Source organism: Balaenoptera ricei, chromosome 3, assembly GCF_028023285.1.
Source record: "Balaenoptera ricei isolate mBalRic1 chromosome 3, mBalRic1.hap2, whole genome shotgun sequence".
NCBI classification, from domain to species: Eukaryota; Metazoa; Chordata; class Mammalia; order Artiodactyla; family Balaenopteridae; genus Balaenoptera; species Balaenoptera ricei.
In genome coordinates, this window is record NC_082641.1 from 179,131,090 (window position 1) to 179,146,568 (window position 15,479).

The 15,479-nt window shown below is 50.5% G+C and overlaps 1 protein-coding gene across 1 annotated transcript in view; it reads left to right on the top strand.

Annotated features, from left to right (window-relative positions):
* The window catches only part of SEMA6B (semaphorin 6B), a 70,581-nt gene that overhangs the window by 654 nt on the left and 54,448 nt on the right, over positions 1-15,479 (top strand). Inside the window, exon 2 of the mRNA XM_059918713.1 lies at positions 81-194. Coding sequence (XP_059774696.1) covers positions 122-194 — 73 coding nt within the window. The 5' untranslated portion in view covers positions 81-121. The remainder of the gene's footprint in view (positions 1-80; positions 195-15,479) is intronic.

The window sequence follows — 15,479 nt, forward strand, 5'->3', positions numbered from 1 at the left end:
CAACCCTGGCACAGACCTCATGAGGCAAAAATAAATGAAATGTCTCTTTATCTCATCCCCCCCTTTTTCTTTTTGGACAGGATACTGAGGCCCAGAGAGTGGAAGTGACTTGCCTGAGGACATGCAGGCACAAGTGGCAGGGCCAGGATTCAAACCCAGGAATGTTTGTCCCACCTCCAACCATCCACAGCCAGGTACTACCCTCTCCTGAGTTCAGGGTTTCTCATCCGGGTCACTATGTATTGGCATTTGGGGTCGATAATTCCTATGCACTGTGACATGGGAATAATAAAACCTACAGGGCCACAAATAAGAATGGATAAGGGGAGTTCCCTGGTGGTCCAGTGGTTAGAACTCCACACTTTCACTGCCGAGGGCGCAGGTTCAATCCCTGGTTGGGGAACTAAGATCCCACAAGCCAGAAAAACTAAAAATAAAAATGAGAAAAATAAAAGAACGAATAAGAAGTGTCCAGGAGGATGTGAAGAAATTAGAACCTTTGTACTTTATTGGTGGGAATGCAAAATGGTGCCGCTTCTGTGGAAAATAGCTTGGTTGTTCCTCAAAAAAACTAAACATAGAATTACCATATGATCCGGAAATTCCACTCCTAGATGTATACCCAAAAGAGTTGAAAGCAGGGACTCAGACAGGTATTTGTACAACAATGTTGATAGCAGCATGATTCACAATAGCCAAAAGATGGAAACAATCCAAATGTCCATCAACAGAGGAATGGGTAAACAAAATGTGATCCATCTGTACAGTGGAATATAATTCAGCCACAAAAAGGAAGGAAGTTATTCATGCTATAACATGGATGAACCTTGAAAATATAGGTTTAAGATGTCAATCATAAGATGATAAATATTGTATGATCTACTTATATGAAGGACCTCGAATGGGCGAATCCACAGACAGAAAGTACAATAGAGGTGACCAGAGGCTGGGGGAGGGGGAGACAGGAATGGGGAGTTAGTGTTTAATGGGCACAGAGTTTGTGTTGGGGTTGATGGAAAAGTTCTGGAGGCAGATGGTGGTGATGGTTGCATAACACTGTCAATGCACTTAATGCCGCTGAAGTGTACACTTAAAAATGGTTACAATGGTAAATTTTATTATATATTTACCATAATTTTAGAAAATGAATAATGTAACATACCAAACCACTGAATTGTATGCTTTAAGTGGGTGAATTGTATGGTATATAAATTATGTCATGATGAAGCTGTTTTACTTTTTTTTTTTTTTTAGAACTTTTTTTTTATAAATTTATTTTATTTATTTATTTTTGCCTGCGTTGGGTCTTTGTTGCTGCCCGCGGGCTTTCTCTACTTGCAGCGAGCGGGAGCTACTCTTTGTTGCTGTGCGCGGGCTTCTCCTTGCGGTGGCTTCTCTTGTTCCACAGGCTCTAGGCTGCGGGCTTCAGTAGTTGTGGCTTGCGGGCTCTAGAGCGCAGGCTCAGTAGTTGTGGCGCACGGGCTTAGTTGCTCTGCGGCATGTGGGATCTTCCCAGACCAGGGCTTAAACCCGTGTCCCCTGCACTGGCAGGCGGATTCTTAACCACTGCGCCACCAGGGAAGCCCTGCTTTTATTTTTTAACTAATATTTATTCATTTATTTGGCTGCGTCGGGTCTTAGTTGCGGCATGCAGGATCTTTCGCTCTAGTTGTGGCGCGTGTGCTCTAGAGCGCACGGGCTCAGTAGTTGTGGCGAGTGGGCTTAGTTGCCCCGCGGCATGTGGGATCTTAGTTCCCCGATCAGGGATCAAGTCCGAGTCCCCTGCATTGGAAGGCGGATTCTTAACCACTGGACCACCAGGGAAGTTCCAAAGCTGTTTTTCTTTTAAAGTGCCTAGCAGCACATCTGGTAATAATAATAACAATACTGTAGTTAAGATTTACTGATCGCCTACTACGTGCCAGTGACTGTTAGCACTTGACGTACATTAACTCACCAAATTCTCACAGCAACTCTGCGATGGAGTACAAGCGTCCCATTTCACAGATGACGGAAGTGAGGCTCAGAGGAAGCAACTGACCTGTCTGAGGCCGCTCAGCCAGGTCGTGGAAGAGATGGGATTAGAACCTGTAACATTGTGAGTCGGGAGCAATGTGTACAGCTCCTCTAGGTGGTCGGACATCCTTGGGGGTCTAGCTAGCGAGCAGGGGTCTGAAAAACAGACCAGGGGCTCTATCCAGGGTCGGAGGCTCAACTTGGAATTGGGTGCTTAGCCTGAGACCAGGGTCTCGGGATCTGGAGCTTAGCTCAGAGCTGGGGCTGAACGCAGCGTCGGGAGCTCTATCAGGGGTCAGTTTCAGCCGGGGAGCGGGGAGCTGGGTGGGTGCTCTATTCGGAGTGGGGGGCTCCATCCAAGGTCCCGGGCTTCGTAGCTGCGTCGATTCCTGCCGTGGCCGGCAGGGGGCGTGCTCTGCCCACAGCCGGGGCCCGCGGCGCCCTAGCTTTCCCGGGAATGGGTCGCCCGGGTGGGCGGGAGATGTACTGCGGGACAGGGCCCCCAAGTCCAAGTCACCCCAGGCCCTAGACCCATCCAGCGTCACCTGCACCCCGAGATCAGACCTTGCACCGGCGGGGCTGTGTGACTAGGAGCGAGCGACCCCCTTCTCTGCGCGTCTTCCTCGCGCCTGCGCAATGGGACCACAGTGGTGGAGGCGGCGGGGGAGATGGTAGGAAAGCCTGTTCTCCAGGAACCTCAGGGAGCCCCTTCTCCCCCGCCTGGCGGCTTCCCCGCAGCCGGAGCTCTTTGGGGACCGATGGTGGCGGTGGCCAGAGCACCACTCTCCCACGCCCCAGGCCCAGGCGTAACTCCCACGTGCCGCGATCCGTCTGTCCCCAGCCCATCTGTCTATCCCCGCAAGACCCTTCCCAAGGCCACTTAAGAAAGGGATTGGGTGTTCGGGTCCAGACGGGGGACGGGAGAAGGGGGCGAACCTTGCTTGAGCCTCTACCGCGGGCCAGGCCACGAGGTCCCGTGGAACTTTTCCAAAGGCACACTGAGCGTGAGGGTCTGTCTTCATCCCGGGGTCACGGGCTCAGCCTGGAGTGGGGACCCAGGGCCCGGGCGACCCCCCTCTCCCCCATCATCAGGGAGGCAGAAGGAAAGTGGGGCCGGAAGGTCCTAAGAACAATTTCAGTCCTGTGCCTCCGTCGCCCCCATCCCCCCCATCTCCCTCCCGGTGGCAGCGAAGGAGCGGAGGAGCAAGTCGGCCCCAGCGGGAGGATGTATTTACAAGCGCCAGCCGCGCAGACGCCAGCCGGCCGCCCGCGTGTGGGAGGCGGGACCCTGCGGGGATAAACGGCCAGGTGTGGGCCTGTGTGCGCGCGCGGGTGTATGTGCGGGCGCGTGTGGCTGGGGAGGGGATGGCTGGATCTGCTGCTGCTTCTGAGGGTAGTGAGCACACACACACACACACACACACACACACACACACACACACACACGCATTCCCAGCAGGAGGAAACTTCACTTCTTGGAGTCTCAGTTGCTTCATCTGGAAGATGGGTGCAGGCAGTCACAGCACCAGATTCAGAGATTTGTTAAGACTTCAGGGGCACAGTGCTGATGCTCAGCGGAGGCCTGGCACATAAGTCATGCAGTAATCATCTCCAGCTGTGGGAGCCCAGACTAGGCACCTGACCCCACCTGGGAGCCCAGGGTGAGATGACAGCTGAGCTGAGACTTAAAGAAAGAGCAGGAGTCGGCCATGGGAAGAAGCAGGAAGGAGGGTCCCTTTTATTCTTGGCTTACTCACTGACCTTGGGCAAATCATAGGTCCACTCTGAGCCTCTGTTTCCTCATCTGTTAATCAGACTCATGACACCCGCCTTGCAGGGCAGTTGCAAAGACTGACTGAGAGGATACAGGAAGTGCTTAACCCAGTACGAGGATGCATTATTATTTTTTGTGGGGTTGTGTTCCCTGCCCCCAGGAGCTCCCAGGCTATGGAGGAATAGGACATTAGAAAGGGTTGAAGTGCTGATGAAGGAAAGGCACCCCAGGTGTGAGCAAGGGTGCAGAGGTTGGGAAGTTCTGTGGGCCGACAGGGGACGGTGTGTGCCCCGATCAGACCACAGGGACCCTCAGGACATCAAACGTTGTATATAAAAATCCAGAATTTATCCTGAGGGCAATGGGGAGCGTCAGAGGGTGTTAGAGCCTGGACGAGATTAGAGTATGTACTGGAATATCTCTCTAGTGGCCAGTGTGGGGTGGACAGCAGTGGGCAAGGCTGGAGTTGGGAGGCCAGGGAGGAGGAGGCTGTGGGGAAGGAGAGGAGGTGCCCTGCCATGCCCTGCCCCAGTTGCACCCCCAAGGGGCAGAGGAGAAGCTGTTGGAGATCTTGAGGAGGGTAGACGGTCAGGCAGAGCCAGAGTGCAGAGGACCTGGCTGAACTGTCTTTCCTGGGGGAGATAGTGGGGGTGAGGGCAGTTGGGGGGGGTCATTGGCAAGATTCAGAATCCAGATGCTTGGGGACGTGGCTGGAGTTGAGGACAAGGTAAAGGCAAAGGGAGAGTCAAGGGCAGAGATTCGTGCTGAGCCTGTTTCCTCTGTGACATCCCCACCCCCTCCTGGCCCCAGGCTCCGTGGATCCCAGCCCCCACAGCCTCCGGTCTCTCCTGGGGGATGCATCTCTTCTGGATCCCCGCGGGCCACCTGCTTCCCTCTGAGGCTGTGTCAACCCCACATCCAAACAAGCTGCCTTCTGGGACTTCCCTGGTTGGGACTCTGTGCTTCCAGTGCAGGGATGCAATGGACGCAGGTTCTGTCCCTGGTCGGGGAACTAAGATCCTGCATGCCTGCGGCGCGGCCAAAAAAAAAAAAAAAAGAAGAAGCTGCCTTCCTTCCCCAAGGCCCAGAGAGACTGGCCCTGCTCAGTGAGAGGCTAAGAAACTCCCAAGGTCCCCCGCGCTTGCTCAGATCATCACCTGCTCCAAAACCTGCAGCGGCTCTAACAGGCTCTGCCAGACCTTATCCTGGAGCTCCCCGCGCATCACCTCCCCCTCCCCCCACCTGCCACCCCCATCACCCTCCCTCCTGACAGTGTTCACCTAGTTTCTCGAGGACGCACTGCCACACCAGTGCTCATACCATTCCCTCCACCCTCAGAACCCTCCTAGCACCCCTCTACTCAGTCGGTGAGACAGCTCTACAAGGGAGTAGGTCTAGCTCCTTTATCACACAGACCCGGCTGTTTCTGGCTCAGACCAAGTAACTTCCTATCGGTGGATCAGCCTCAGTTTCCTTTTTTTTTTTTTTTTGGCCGCAGCACGCGGCATGTGGGATCTTAGTTCCCTCACCAGGGATCGAACCCGTGCTCCCTGCAGTGGAAGTGCGGAGTGCTAACCACTGGACCACCAGGGAAGTCCCCAGCCTCAGAGTCTTTTATCTGCCGCCTTCACGGAGCTAACTTCCAGAGAGGCATGAAACAGGAATGATGCAAATAATTTTAAAATTGCAATCATGCAGTTCTAAAAGGCAGCGGACACTCAGTGCAATGTGGGATCCTGGATTGGACCGTGGAACAGAGAAAAGGCACATTCGTGGAAAAACGGGAGACATCCAAAGGAAGTCTGGAGTGTCCCATCATCTTTTTTTTTTTAATAAATTTATTTTATTTATTTATTTTTAGCTGCGTTGGGTCCACTTGGCGGCCAGCGAGGGCTACTCTTCCTTGCGGTGCACAGGTTTCTCATTGCGGTGACTTCTCTTGTTGCAGAGCCCGAGCTCTAGGCGCAGGGGCTTCAGTAGTTGTGGCATTCGGGCTCACTAGTTATGGGATCTTCTGGGACCAGGGCTCGAACCCATGTTCCCTGCATTGGCAGGCAGATTCTTAACCACTGCACCACCAGGGAAGTCTTGCGTCTGATCATCTTAACGTGCCCACGCTGGTTTGTTCATTTGGACAGATGTGCTGAGGTTATGTAAGGTTTTTTTTTTTTAATAGATCTTTATTGGAGTATAATTGCTTCACAGTGCTGTGCTAGTTTCTGTTGTACAACAAAGTGAATCAGCTATACATATACACATATCCCCATATCTCTTCCCTCTTGCGTCTCCCTCCCTCCCACCCTCTAGGTGGTCACAAAGCACAGAGCTGATCTCCCTGTGCTATGCAGCTGCTTCCCACTAGCTACCTATTTACATTCAGTAGTGTATATATGTCGATGCTACTCTCACTTCGCCCCAGCTTCCCCCTCCCACCCTGTGTCCTCAAGTCCACTCTCTATGTCTATGCCTTTATTCCTGCCCTGCAACTAGGTTCATCAGTACCATTTTTTTTTTTTTAAACTTTGGGTTTATTTATTTATTTATTTATTTATTTATTTATTTATGGCTGTATTGGGTCTTCGTTTCTGTGCGAGGGCTTTCTCTAGTTGTGGCAAGCGGGGGCCGCTCTTCATCACAGTGCGCGGGCCTCTCACTATCGCGGCCTCTCTTGTTGCAGAGCACAGGCTCCAGACGCGCAGGCTCAGTAGTTGTGGCTCACGGGCCTAGTTGCTCCGCGGCATGTGGGATCTTCCCAGACCAGGGCTCAAACCCATGTTCCCTGAATTGGCAGGCAGATTCTCAACCACTGCGCCACCAGGGAAGCCCAGTACCTTTTTTTTTTTTTTTTTTTTTTTTTTTGATTCCATATATATGCGTTAGCATACGGTATTTGTTTTTCTCTTTCTGACTTACTTCACTCTGTATGACAGACTCTAGGTCCATCCACCTCACTACAAATAACTCAATTTCGTTTCTTTTTATGGCTGAGTAATATTCCACTGTATATATGTGCCACATCTTCTTTATCCATTCATCTGTCGATTGACCTTTAGGTTGCTTCCATGTCCTGGCTATTGTAAATAGTGCTACAATGAACATTGTGGTACATGTCTCTTTTTGTATTATGGTTTTCTCAGGATATACGCCCAGTAGTGGGATTGCTGGGTCATATGGTAGTTCTATTTTTTAACATTAAGGGAAGCTGGGTGAAGAGTAGAAACTCTCTGTACTCTCTTTGCAACTTTTCAGTAAATCTAAACTTATGGGGACTTCCCTGGTGGTCCAGCGGTTAAGATTCCGAGCTCCCAGTGCAGGGGGCCTGGGTTCAATCCCTGGTCAGGGAACTAAGATCCCACATACCGCAACTACTGAGCCCGCATGCCCCAACGAAGACCCAGAGTAGCCACAATAAATACATAAATAATAAATTTTTTAAAATAAATAAATAAAATAAAATACCGCCAAAAGAGAAAAAGAAAGGCAAAAAGCAGGGGATTGTGAGTGCTTTTAGCAGGGAGCACTGGTACAGCTGGGGTGGGGAGGTAGGTGTGACCCTGAGATTCATCAAATGTGCGGGCTAGGGTGAGGTGAGGGGAAGCAGAAAGAACCACGGCATGTGCCAAGGTCCAGTGGAAGGAAGGAGGAAGTGGCAGGAGCCCGTGGCACGGCGGGTGGGGGCCTGCAGAGGGACAGTGGCCTGTGTGAGGAAGGCCAGAGAAGTGGCACCAGAGTGGGAGAGAAAACTCTCTCTTGAAGCTCAGGGAGAGGATACTATTCTGTCCCCACTCCTGTCCCTGGCACACCCTCAGTTTCAATGCCAGCTGCTCCCCTGGGACCTCCAGACCTTCCCATACCCTCTGATCTGGGTAGTCAATGCCGGGGCCACTTTGGTTGTTAAGTATCTGACACATCTCTGGTGTGGGGTGTATGTGAGGCGGCAAGTGGCCTGTGTGCACACACGAGGGCATGCCACATGGCTGGTGTGTATGTACCCATGTCTGTACTGTGCTTCCAAGCTGGCTCCAGCACATGGCTGTTGGTGGGAGGCCTCAGTTCTTTACCACTTCGGCATCACCAGGGGCTGCTTGAGTGTCCTCTCAACATGGCAGCTGGCTTTCCCCAGAATGGATGATCAGAGAGAGAGAGAGAATGAGCAAAGAGAAAGCCACGTGCCTCGTATGTATGACCTCATTTCAGAAGTCACACTGTCACTTCTGCCGTATTCTATTTTTTAGAAGTGAGTCACTCAGTACAGCCTACACTCAAGAGGAGGGGAATTAGGCTTCAATTTTTGAAGGTAAGCATGTCAAAGAATTTGTGGGCATATTTTTAAATCACCACAACCTCCCAGATAAACTATCTGCAGCCAGAATCTTGTCTTGGGGTCTGCTTAGCACCAGTAAGAGAGCAGAAAATTAGATAAGTAAGGGAAGGCAGCCGATATAGGGTGTGTCACGAGCCAGTTGAGTTTCAGTCATGCTGAGGACTTCTGGGAGACAACAGTGTACACTATACCACACAGTTGTTCCTCCCCAAGAGTGAGGGAGCTGGGGTATCCATCCTCCAACTTTCAACCAGCATTGCCTGAGGGCTGCTCCCAGGAATATTGGCTCTGGGCAGAGAGAAAGCCCCACAGCAGAGTGTTTTAAGTGTTTGTGAGTGCTGCAGAGATACAGGGCTCTGAGAGCATCTGCTACAGCACGCAACTCAGTGTGAGCCAAGGGGAACCAGCCCTGGGAAATGATTGATAATTATAGGAAAGACATCTCTAAACTGGGGAGACATCAGCTGGGATCTGCCAAGGGTCAGTCTGCGAGGTCTGTCTGCTTGACACAGAAGTCAATGGAGGACAGTAGAGCCAAGTCAGAGAAGGAGGCTGAGTTCTGAGGCCCTTGATCAAACTGTGCCTGAAGCCCCTGGACTTTCTAGCTTCTAAAACCTGTGGACCCAGCTGTGAGCCGGGCACTTTATGATGATTTTCTTGTTTAATCTGCCCCATGACCAGGCACAATCACATCCAACGTTCTCCTCCAGGCAGGGCCTGCATTCACATCACCACATCACCCAGAATTTCTCTCATCTCCAGACTTTTGCCCATACTGAGCCTGCTGCCAGGCACCGTTCTTCCTCACCCCTTTGCCTGGAGAACTATTCACTCCCCAGGGGTCATCTCAGAAGGAGGTTTTCCCTGACCCCCCTCCCCAGGCTGAATCTGGTCCTCCTCTGGGGTTCACAAAGCCCTAGGTGCCCCCCACCACACCTATGGTCCCCCTGTATTTTAGCAACCCACCTAAACGTATGCCTTCCCCACAGGCCTGAGAGCCCTGGGAGGGCAGAGCTGGGTCTTCCTTGTTCACTGCTGTGTCCCTGGTGCCCCAAACAGGGCTTGGCACACAGTAGGTGCTTACTAAATATTTGCTAAGCAACTTAAGGAGACCTTTCTTGGGACTTCCCTGGCGGTCCAGTGGTTAGGACTCCACACTTCCACTGCAGGGGGCACGGCTTGGATCCCTGGTAAAAAAAAAAAAAGTAGACTTTTCTCTCCACTTGGTGGCTGAGAAAGCAGAAAGGAGTCATCTAGAGAGAGTCACAGAGCAAGTGAGTTTGAGCCAGGATTCTAACCCACACCTGCCTGACTTCCCATCCTGCTCAGCACTTTCCCACACATTTTGGGCACTTCCGCGGTCCTCTCTGACTATCCTTCCCTCCATCTGACCAGCCTCTCTGGGGTCCCTATTATTTCCCTGAGATCTTCCCCCTCCCCGCAACAGCTTCCTGCAGGACCCCAGAGAGTCAAGGCAATCTGGGAGGGCTTCCTGCAGGAGGGAGCTCCCAGGCAGCGAGGTGTGTTGCGTCTCACAGCCTGTGAAGTGTGATGTTCCCGTTGGTTTGCTCATCCTCACCTCTCCCAGAGGCACAAAGCGCAGGTGGGAAATCTATTTCCACGGCTGTCCTCACACCCACCCGTCTGTCCTGCTGACTTCATCGGGGCCTGAGCAGGGGGTGCTGCTGACCTCATCCACCTTGGGGAGAGTGTGTTAGCAGAACCCTGACACCCTAAAATAATAACTCAGTAGCAGCACACCCAGCCAGAATCTGGGGCAACAGGCACCATCCGCGTGTTATCGCAGAGTCCCTGCTGCAGCCCCAGGAAGAAGGAGTTGTTAAGGTCCATCTTTAGCAGGTAAGGAAACTGAGCTCAGAGAGGGAATTCACTTGCCTAGGGACACACAGCGAGTGAGAGAGCTGGGACTGGTCTCCCTTCGGCCATTGCACTCCCTCTTCAATGCATTCTCCCTGTGGCGGCTAGAGGGCGTCAGTGAGCACCTGAGTCAAGTCTGGCCTCTCGCCTGCCCACAGCCCTCCAGGGTTCCCACCTCCTTGGGGATAAAAGCCCATGTCTTCCCCCTGCCCTCCCCTCCTCCCTCTCTCCCCCTTGATCACTCTGCTTCAGACACACGGGCCTCCTCGCTGTTCCTCCAACATGCCAGGCACAGTCCTGTGCCCCAGGGTCTTTGCACAGGCCTTTCTCTCTGCCTGGGATGCTGTTTCCTGAATATCTTCATAGGGCTTTTTCTCAACAGCTGCGGGCAAGGAGGGTTGGGGAGACTCCTGCTCACAAATGGGTGAAAGTATGGAAATGATGAAACACCTGCTGCCTTCACCCCTCCCCTCCTGGGGAAAGACCTTCAGCCCACCAGTGGGTTGTGGTCATGGGAAGTCCTTCCTTTTTCCCGGGCCTCTGTTTCTCAGTCTGTAAAGTGGACAGGTGACATTTCACAAACTTGTGCCAATGATTTTTTACATTTTCCCTTTTCCCCACACCTGTAATTAATATTTTCCTTTAAACCCGCTCACATCTGGAACATCGATACCCATAGGGGTTTTTGAAAGTCCTTTTCTCTTGGGTTTTTTTTTTTTTTTTTAGTAAATTTATTTATTTTATTTTTGGCTGCATTGGGTCTTTGTTGCTGTGCATGGGCTTTTCTCTAATTGCGGTGAGCAGGGGCTACTCTTCATTGCGGTGCGCAGGCTTCTCATTGCGGTGGCTTCTCTTGTTGTGGAGCACGGGCTCTAGGCATGCGGGCTCAGTAGTTGTGTCTCACGGGCTCTAGAGTGCAGGCTCAGTAGTTGTGGTGCACGGGCTTAGTTGCTCCGCAGCATGTGGGATCTTCCCGGACCAGGGCTCGAACCCGTGTCCCCTGCACTGGCAGGTGGATTCTTAACCACTGCGCCACCAGGGAAGTCCTTTTCTCTTAATCACAAACGTGAAAGAAAAATCAGCATTTCTCATCGTAGATAGAAGGTAACTGAAAAAACAATTTGATCTGAATCTCACTGGTTACTGCCGCCTGCAGAGGCACTGATCCTGTGATGGGATTAGTGGGTAGAAAAGGCGTTACAGACACCCCCTCCCCCAGGACCCAGCTGAGACTTGGGGAAGATGGAAATGACACTTAAGAAGAGTCTTTGCAATGGGAGTTCAAGGTTATTTCACACCCTGCCAAGCACCCTCCAAAGTCATGTTATTTGTGAAAAAGGGGCATGCAGCTTTGGGCAACACTGGCCAGGTGTCGAGATGTCACCCCTTCAGGCAGACCCTCCCCGGTAGCCAACATCAGGTATTCTGTCTGCTTCATTGAATGTGTTTCCTCTCTGTCTCTCTCACTAGAACTTATGTTTCATGAAGGCCAGAATGATTGTCTGCCTTGTTGCCTGCCACACCTAGGACAGCTTGGCATACAGTAGGCACTCAATAAGTGTTTGTGGAATGAACGAATTTATCCATGTCGGCATCTCTTTGTGGTTGGCAGAATTATAATTCCCCCTCAAAAAAGATGTCCGTGTCCTAATCCCCAGAACCTCTGCGTATGTCACCTTACGTGGCAAAAGCGACTTTGCAGATGCAATTAAGTTAAGAATCTTGAGATGGGGAGCTGATCCAGGATTACCCGGGTGGGCTCAGTGTCATCCCAAGGGTAATTATAAGAGGGAGGCAGAAACGCCAGAGTCTGAGAACAAGATGTGACAACAGAAGCAAAAAGACAAAGTGAGAAAGATAGTAACAGTTTGAGAAGGACTTGACCAGCCTTGGCTGGCTTTGAAGATGGAGAAAGAGGCCATGGACCAAGGAATGCAGGCAGCCTCTAGAAGCTGGAAAAGGCAAGAAATGGGTTCTTCCCTAGAGCCTCCAGAAGGAGTGAAATCCTCAATTTCAGCTCAGGAGCGTTCAGGATGGAACCCAAGGGGGAGAGAGGCTAAGTCAGGACCCCTAAGCGCTCCACCCAGATCGGATCAGCACTCAGCTGGTATTTACTGGATGCCTATTGTGTGCCAGGCACTGTTCTGGATGCTGGGGATGCAGCAGTGGAGGAAACACATAAATCCCTGCCCTCATGGAGCTGACATTCCAGTGGGGAAGACGTACAATAAACAGTCCAATAAAATGCCTAATATAATGGCAAGTGGTTAAGTTCTCTCACCAAACATGAAGCAGGTTGCTAGAGGGACAGGGTGTTCATGGAAGGGTTCTCTGAGGAGGTGGCATTTGAGCAGAGACCTAAAGGAAGTGAGGAGGGAGCTGTGTGGATACCTGCGGAAAGAGTGGTACAGGCAGAGGCAACAGCACGTGCAAAGGCCCTGAGGCATTAACTCTGGTGAGCTGTTGTTTTGGGGACAGATGGGGTACGATGGGAGAAGAATTGATGCGACTGAGTGCATCCATCCAGTGACCCAGCGATTCTATTTTTAACCATAGTCCTTAGGGAAATACTTTGCCTAGTACATAAAGAGATATGTAAAGACTGCTCACAGCAGCAGTGTTTGTAAAATTAAAAACCAGGAATTGACCTAAAAATCCATTGAGAGAACAGGCAAGTAAATTAAGGCATATCCAAACAATGGAATAGTGTAGAACAGTCAAAAAGGACGTAGTTAGATCTATACAGTAATAATTTCTAACATTTATTGAGCACCTACAATGAACCAGGTACTGTGCTAAGCACTCTGTGTGTGATAACAAATAGCATCCCTTAGAAAACGACCCTAAAACAACTACTAAAAAGTACCTGCTAGGGACTTCCCTGTTGGTGCAGTGGTTAAGAATCTGCCTGCCAATGCTGGGGACATGGGTTTGAGCCCTGGTCTGGGAAGATCCCACATGCAGCGGAGCAACTAAGCCTGTGCGCCATAATTACTGAACCTGCGCTCTAGAGCCCTTGAGCCACAACTACTGAAGCCTGCGTGCCTGTGCTCCGCAACAAGAGAAGCCACTGCAATGAGAAGCCAGCACACCGCAACGAAGAGCTCGCAGCAACAAAAGACCCAATACAACCAAAAACAAATAAATTTTAAAAAATAAGTAAAATTAAAAAAAAAAAGTACCTGGGCTTCCCTGGTGGCGCAGTGGTTGAGAATCCGCCTGCCAATGCAGGGGACACGGGTTCGAGCCCTGGTCTGGGAAGATCCCACATGCCGCGGAGCAACTAGGCCCGTGAGCCACAACTACTGAGCCTGCGCGTCTGGAGCCTGTGCTCTGCAACAAGAGAGGCCGCGATAGTGAGAGGCCCGCGCACCGCAATGAAGAGTGGCCCCCGCTCGCCACAACTAGAGAAAGCCCTCGCACAGAAACACAGCCAAAAATAAATAAATGAATAAATAAATAATTAAAAAAAAAAAAAAGTACCTGCTAAAAAGGAGAGAGTATTAGTACCTGTATTTTCCAAATGTGGGAGTTTTAAAATATGTCCATGAATTCTTTGACAATTTCTTCAAGGAGATGGAGACTAATTCTCCTCTTCTTGAGGGTGGGCTGGACTTAGTGACTGGCTTTTTTTTTTTTTTTAATTATTTACTTTTTGGGGCTGCGTTGCGGCTTTGCTGCGTGAGGGCTTTCTCTAGTTGTGGCGAGCGGGGGCGATTCTTTGTTGCGGAGCGCGGTCTTCTCATTGCGGTGGCTTCTCTTGTTGCGGAGCACAGGCATGCGGGCTGCAGTAGTTGTGGCATGTGGGCTCAGTAGTTGTGGCTCGCGGGCTCTAGAGCGCAGGCTCAGTAGTTGTGGCACACGGGCTTAGTTGCTCTGCGGCATGTGGGATCTTCCCGGAGCAGGGATCGAACCCGTGTCCCCTGCATTGGCAGGCAGATTCTTAACCACTGCTCCACAAGGGAAGTCCCCCAACCAATGTCTTGACTGCAACTTCATGAGAGACCCCAAGCCAGAACCATCCGGCTAAACCACTCTCAGATTTCTGACCCTTAGAAATGAGATAATAACTTTTTGTTGCTGTTGTTGAATTTATTTATTTATTTATTTATTTGGCTGTGCTCGGTCTTAGTTCCAGCACGCAGGATCTTTGTCACTGCGTGCGAGATCTTCCCTATGGCATGTGAGATCTTTTTAGTTGCAGTATGCAGGGTCTTTAGTTGTGGCATGTGGGATCTAGTTCCCTGTCCAGGGATCGAATCCGGGCCCCCTGCATTGGGAGCATGGAGTCTTAACCAGTGGACCACCAGAGAAGTCCCGATAATAAGTGTTTGTTTTTTCAAACTGTTAAGTTTTAGAGTATTTTGTTGTTCTGAAATAGTGAGGAAACTGAGGCACAGAGAAGCTAAGTGACTTTCTCAAAGTCACAGAGCCTTCACATGGCAGAGCTTGAATTCGAACCCAGACAGTCAAAAATACAACATTGGGTGAAAAAAATAAGTTGCAGAATTATATATACCATGAGTACATTAATGTCTTTTTTTTTTTTTCCACACCACGAGACTTGATCTTAGTTACCCGACCAGGGATTGAACCCTGGCCATGAAAGCAGTGAAAGTGCGGAGTCCTAACCACTGGACCTCCAGGGAATTCCCTGTATTTTTTTTTAATGAACAAAATAATCCTATTCACTGTTCATGGATATATGTGCTTGCGAGAATGTACATATATAAACGTTCTAACATTTTGTTTGCTTCTTAAAAAGATGAAAAAGACCTGAAGCAAATATGACAAGTGTTAACCATTTATTGTCAACCCTGGGTGGAAGATACACAGGTGTTTTCTATATTCGTCTTTGCACTTTTCTCTCTTTTTCACTTTTTTAAATAAATTAATTAATTAATTTATCTATTTATTTTTGGCTGCTTTGGGACTTCGTTGCTGTGCACGGGCTTTCTCTAGTTGCGGTTAGCGGGGGCTACTCTTCGTTGAGGTGCGCGGGCTTCTCATTGCGGAGGCTTCTCTTGTTGCGGAGCACGGGCTCTAGGCGTGCGGGCTTCAGTAGTTGTGGCTCGTGGGCTCTAAAAGCGCAGGCTCAGTAGTTGTGGCGCACGGGCTTAGTTGCTCCGCGGCATGTGGGATCTTCCCGGACCAGGGATCGAACCTGTGTCCCCTGCATTGGCAGGCAGATTCTTAACCACGGCGCCACTAGGGAAGCCCTCTCTCTTCTTCCCTTTTCTCAAAATTAAAAGTAAATGATTATAAGGATGAGAGAAAGTCAGTCGTGGAGGACTTAAATAGGTGCAGAGGAAGTGGGAGGGCGTTCCAGCAGAGGCACCAGCTTCACAAAGACCTGGAAACATGGGTGAGCTTGGTCTTTTCGGGAAATGAGGAAACCTAGAACGACCATACTACACCCTGGTGGCACATTTGAATTATGTACCGAGCCCCCACTTCAGACCAATTAACTCAGAATCTCAGGGCAGG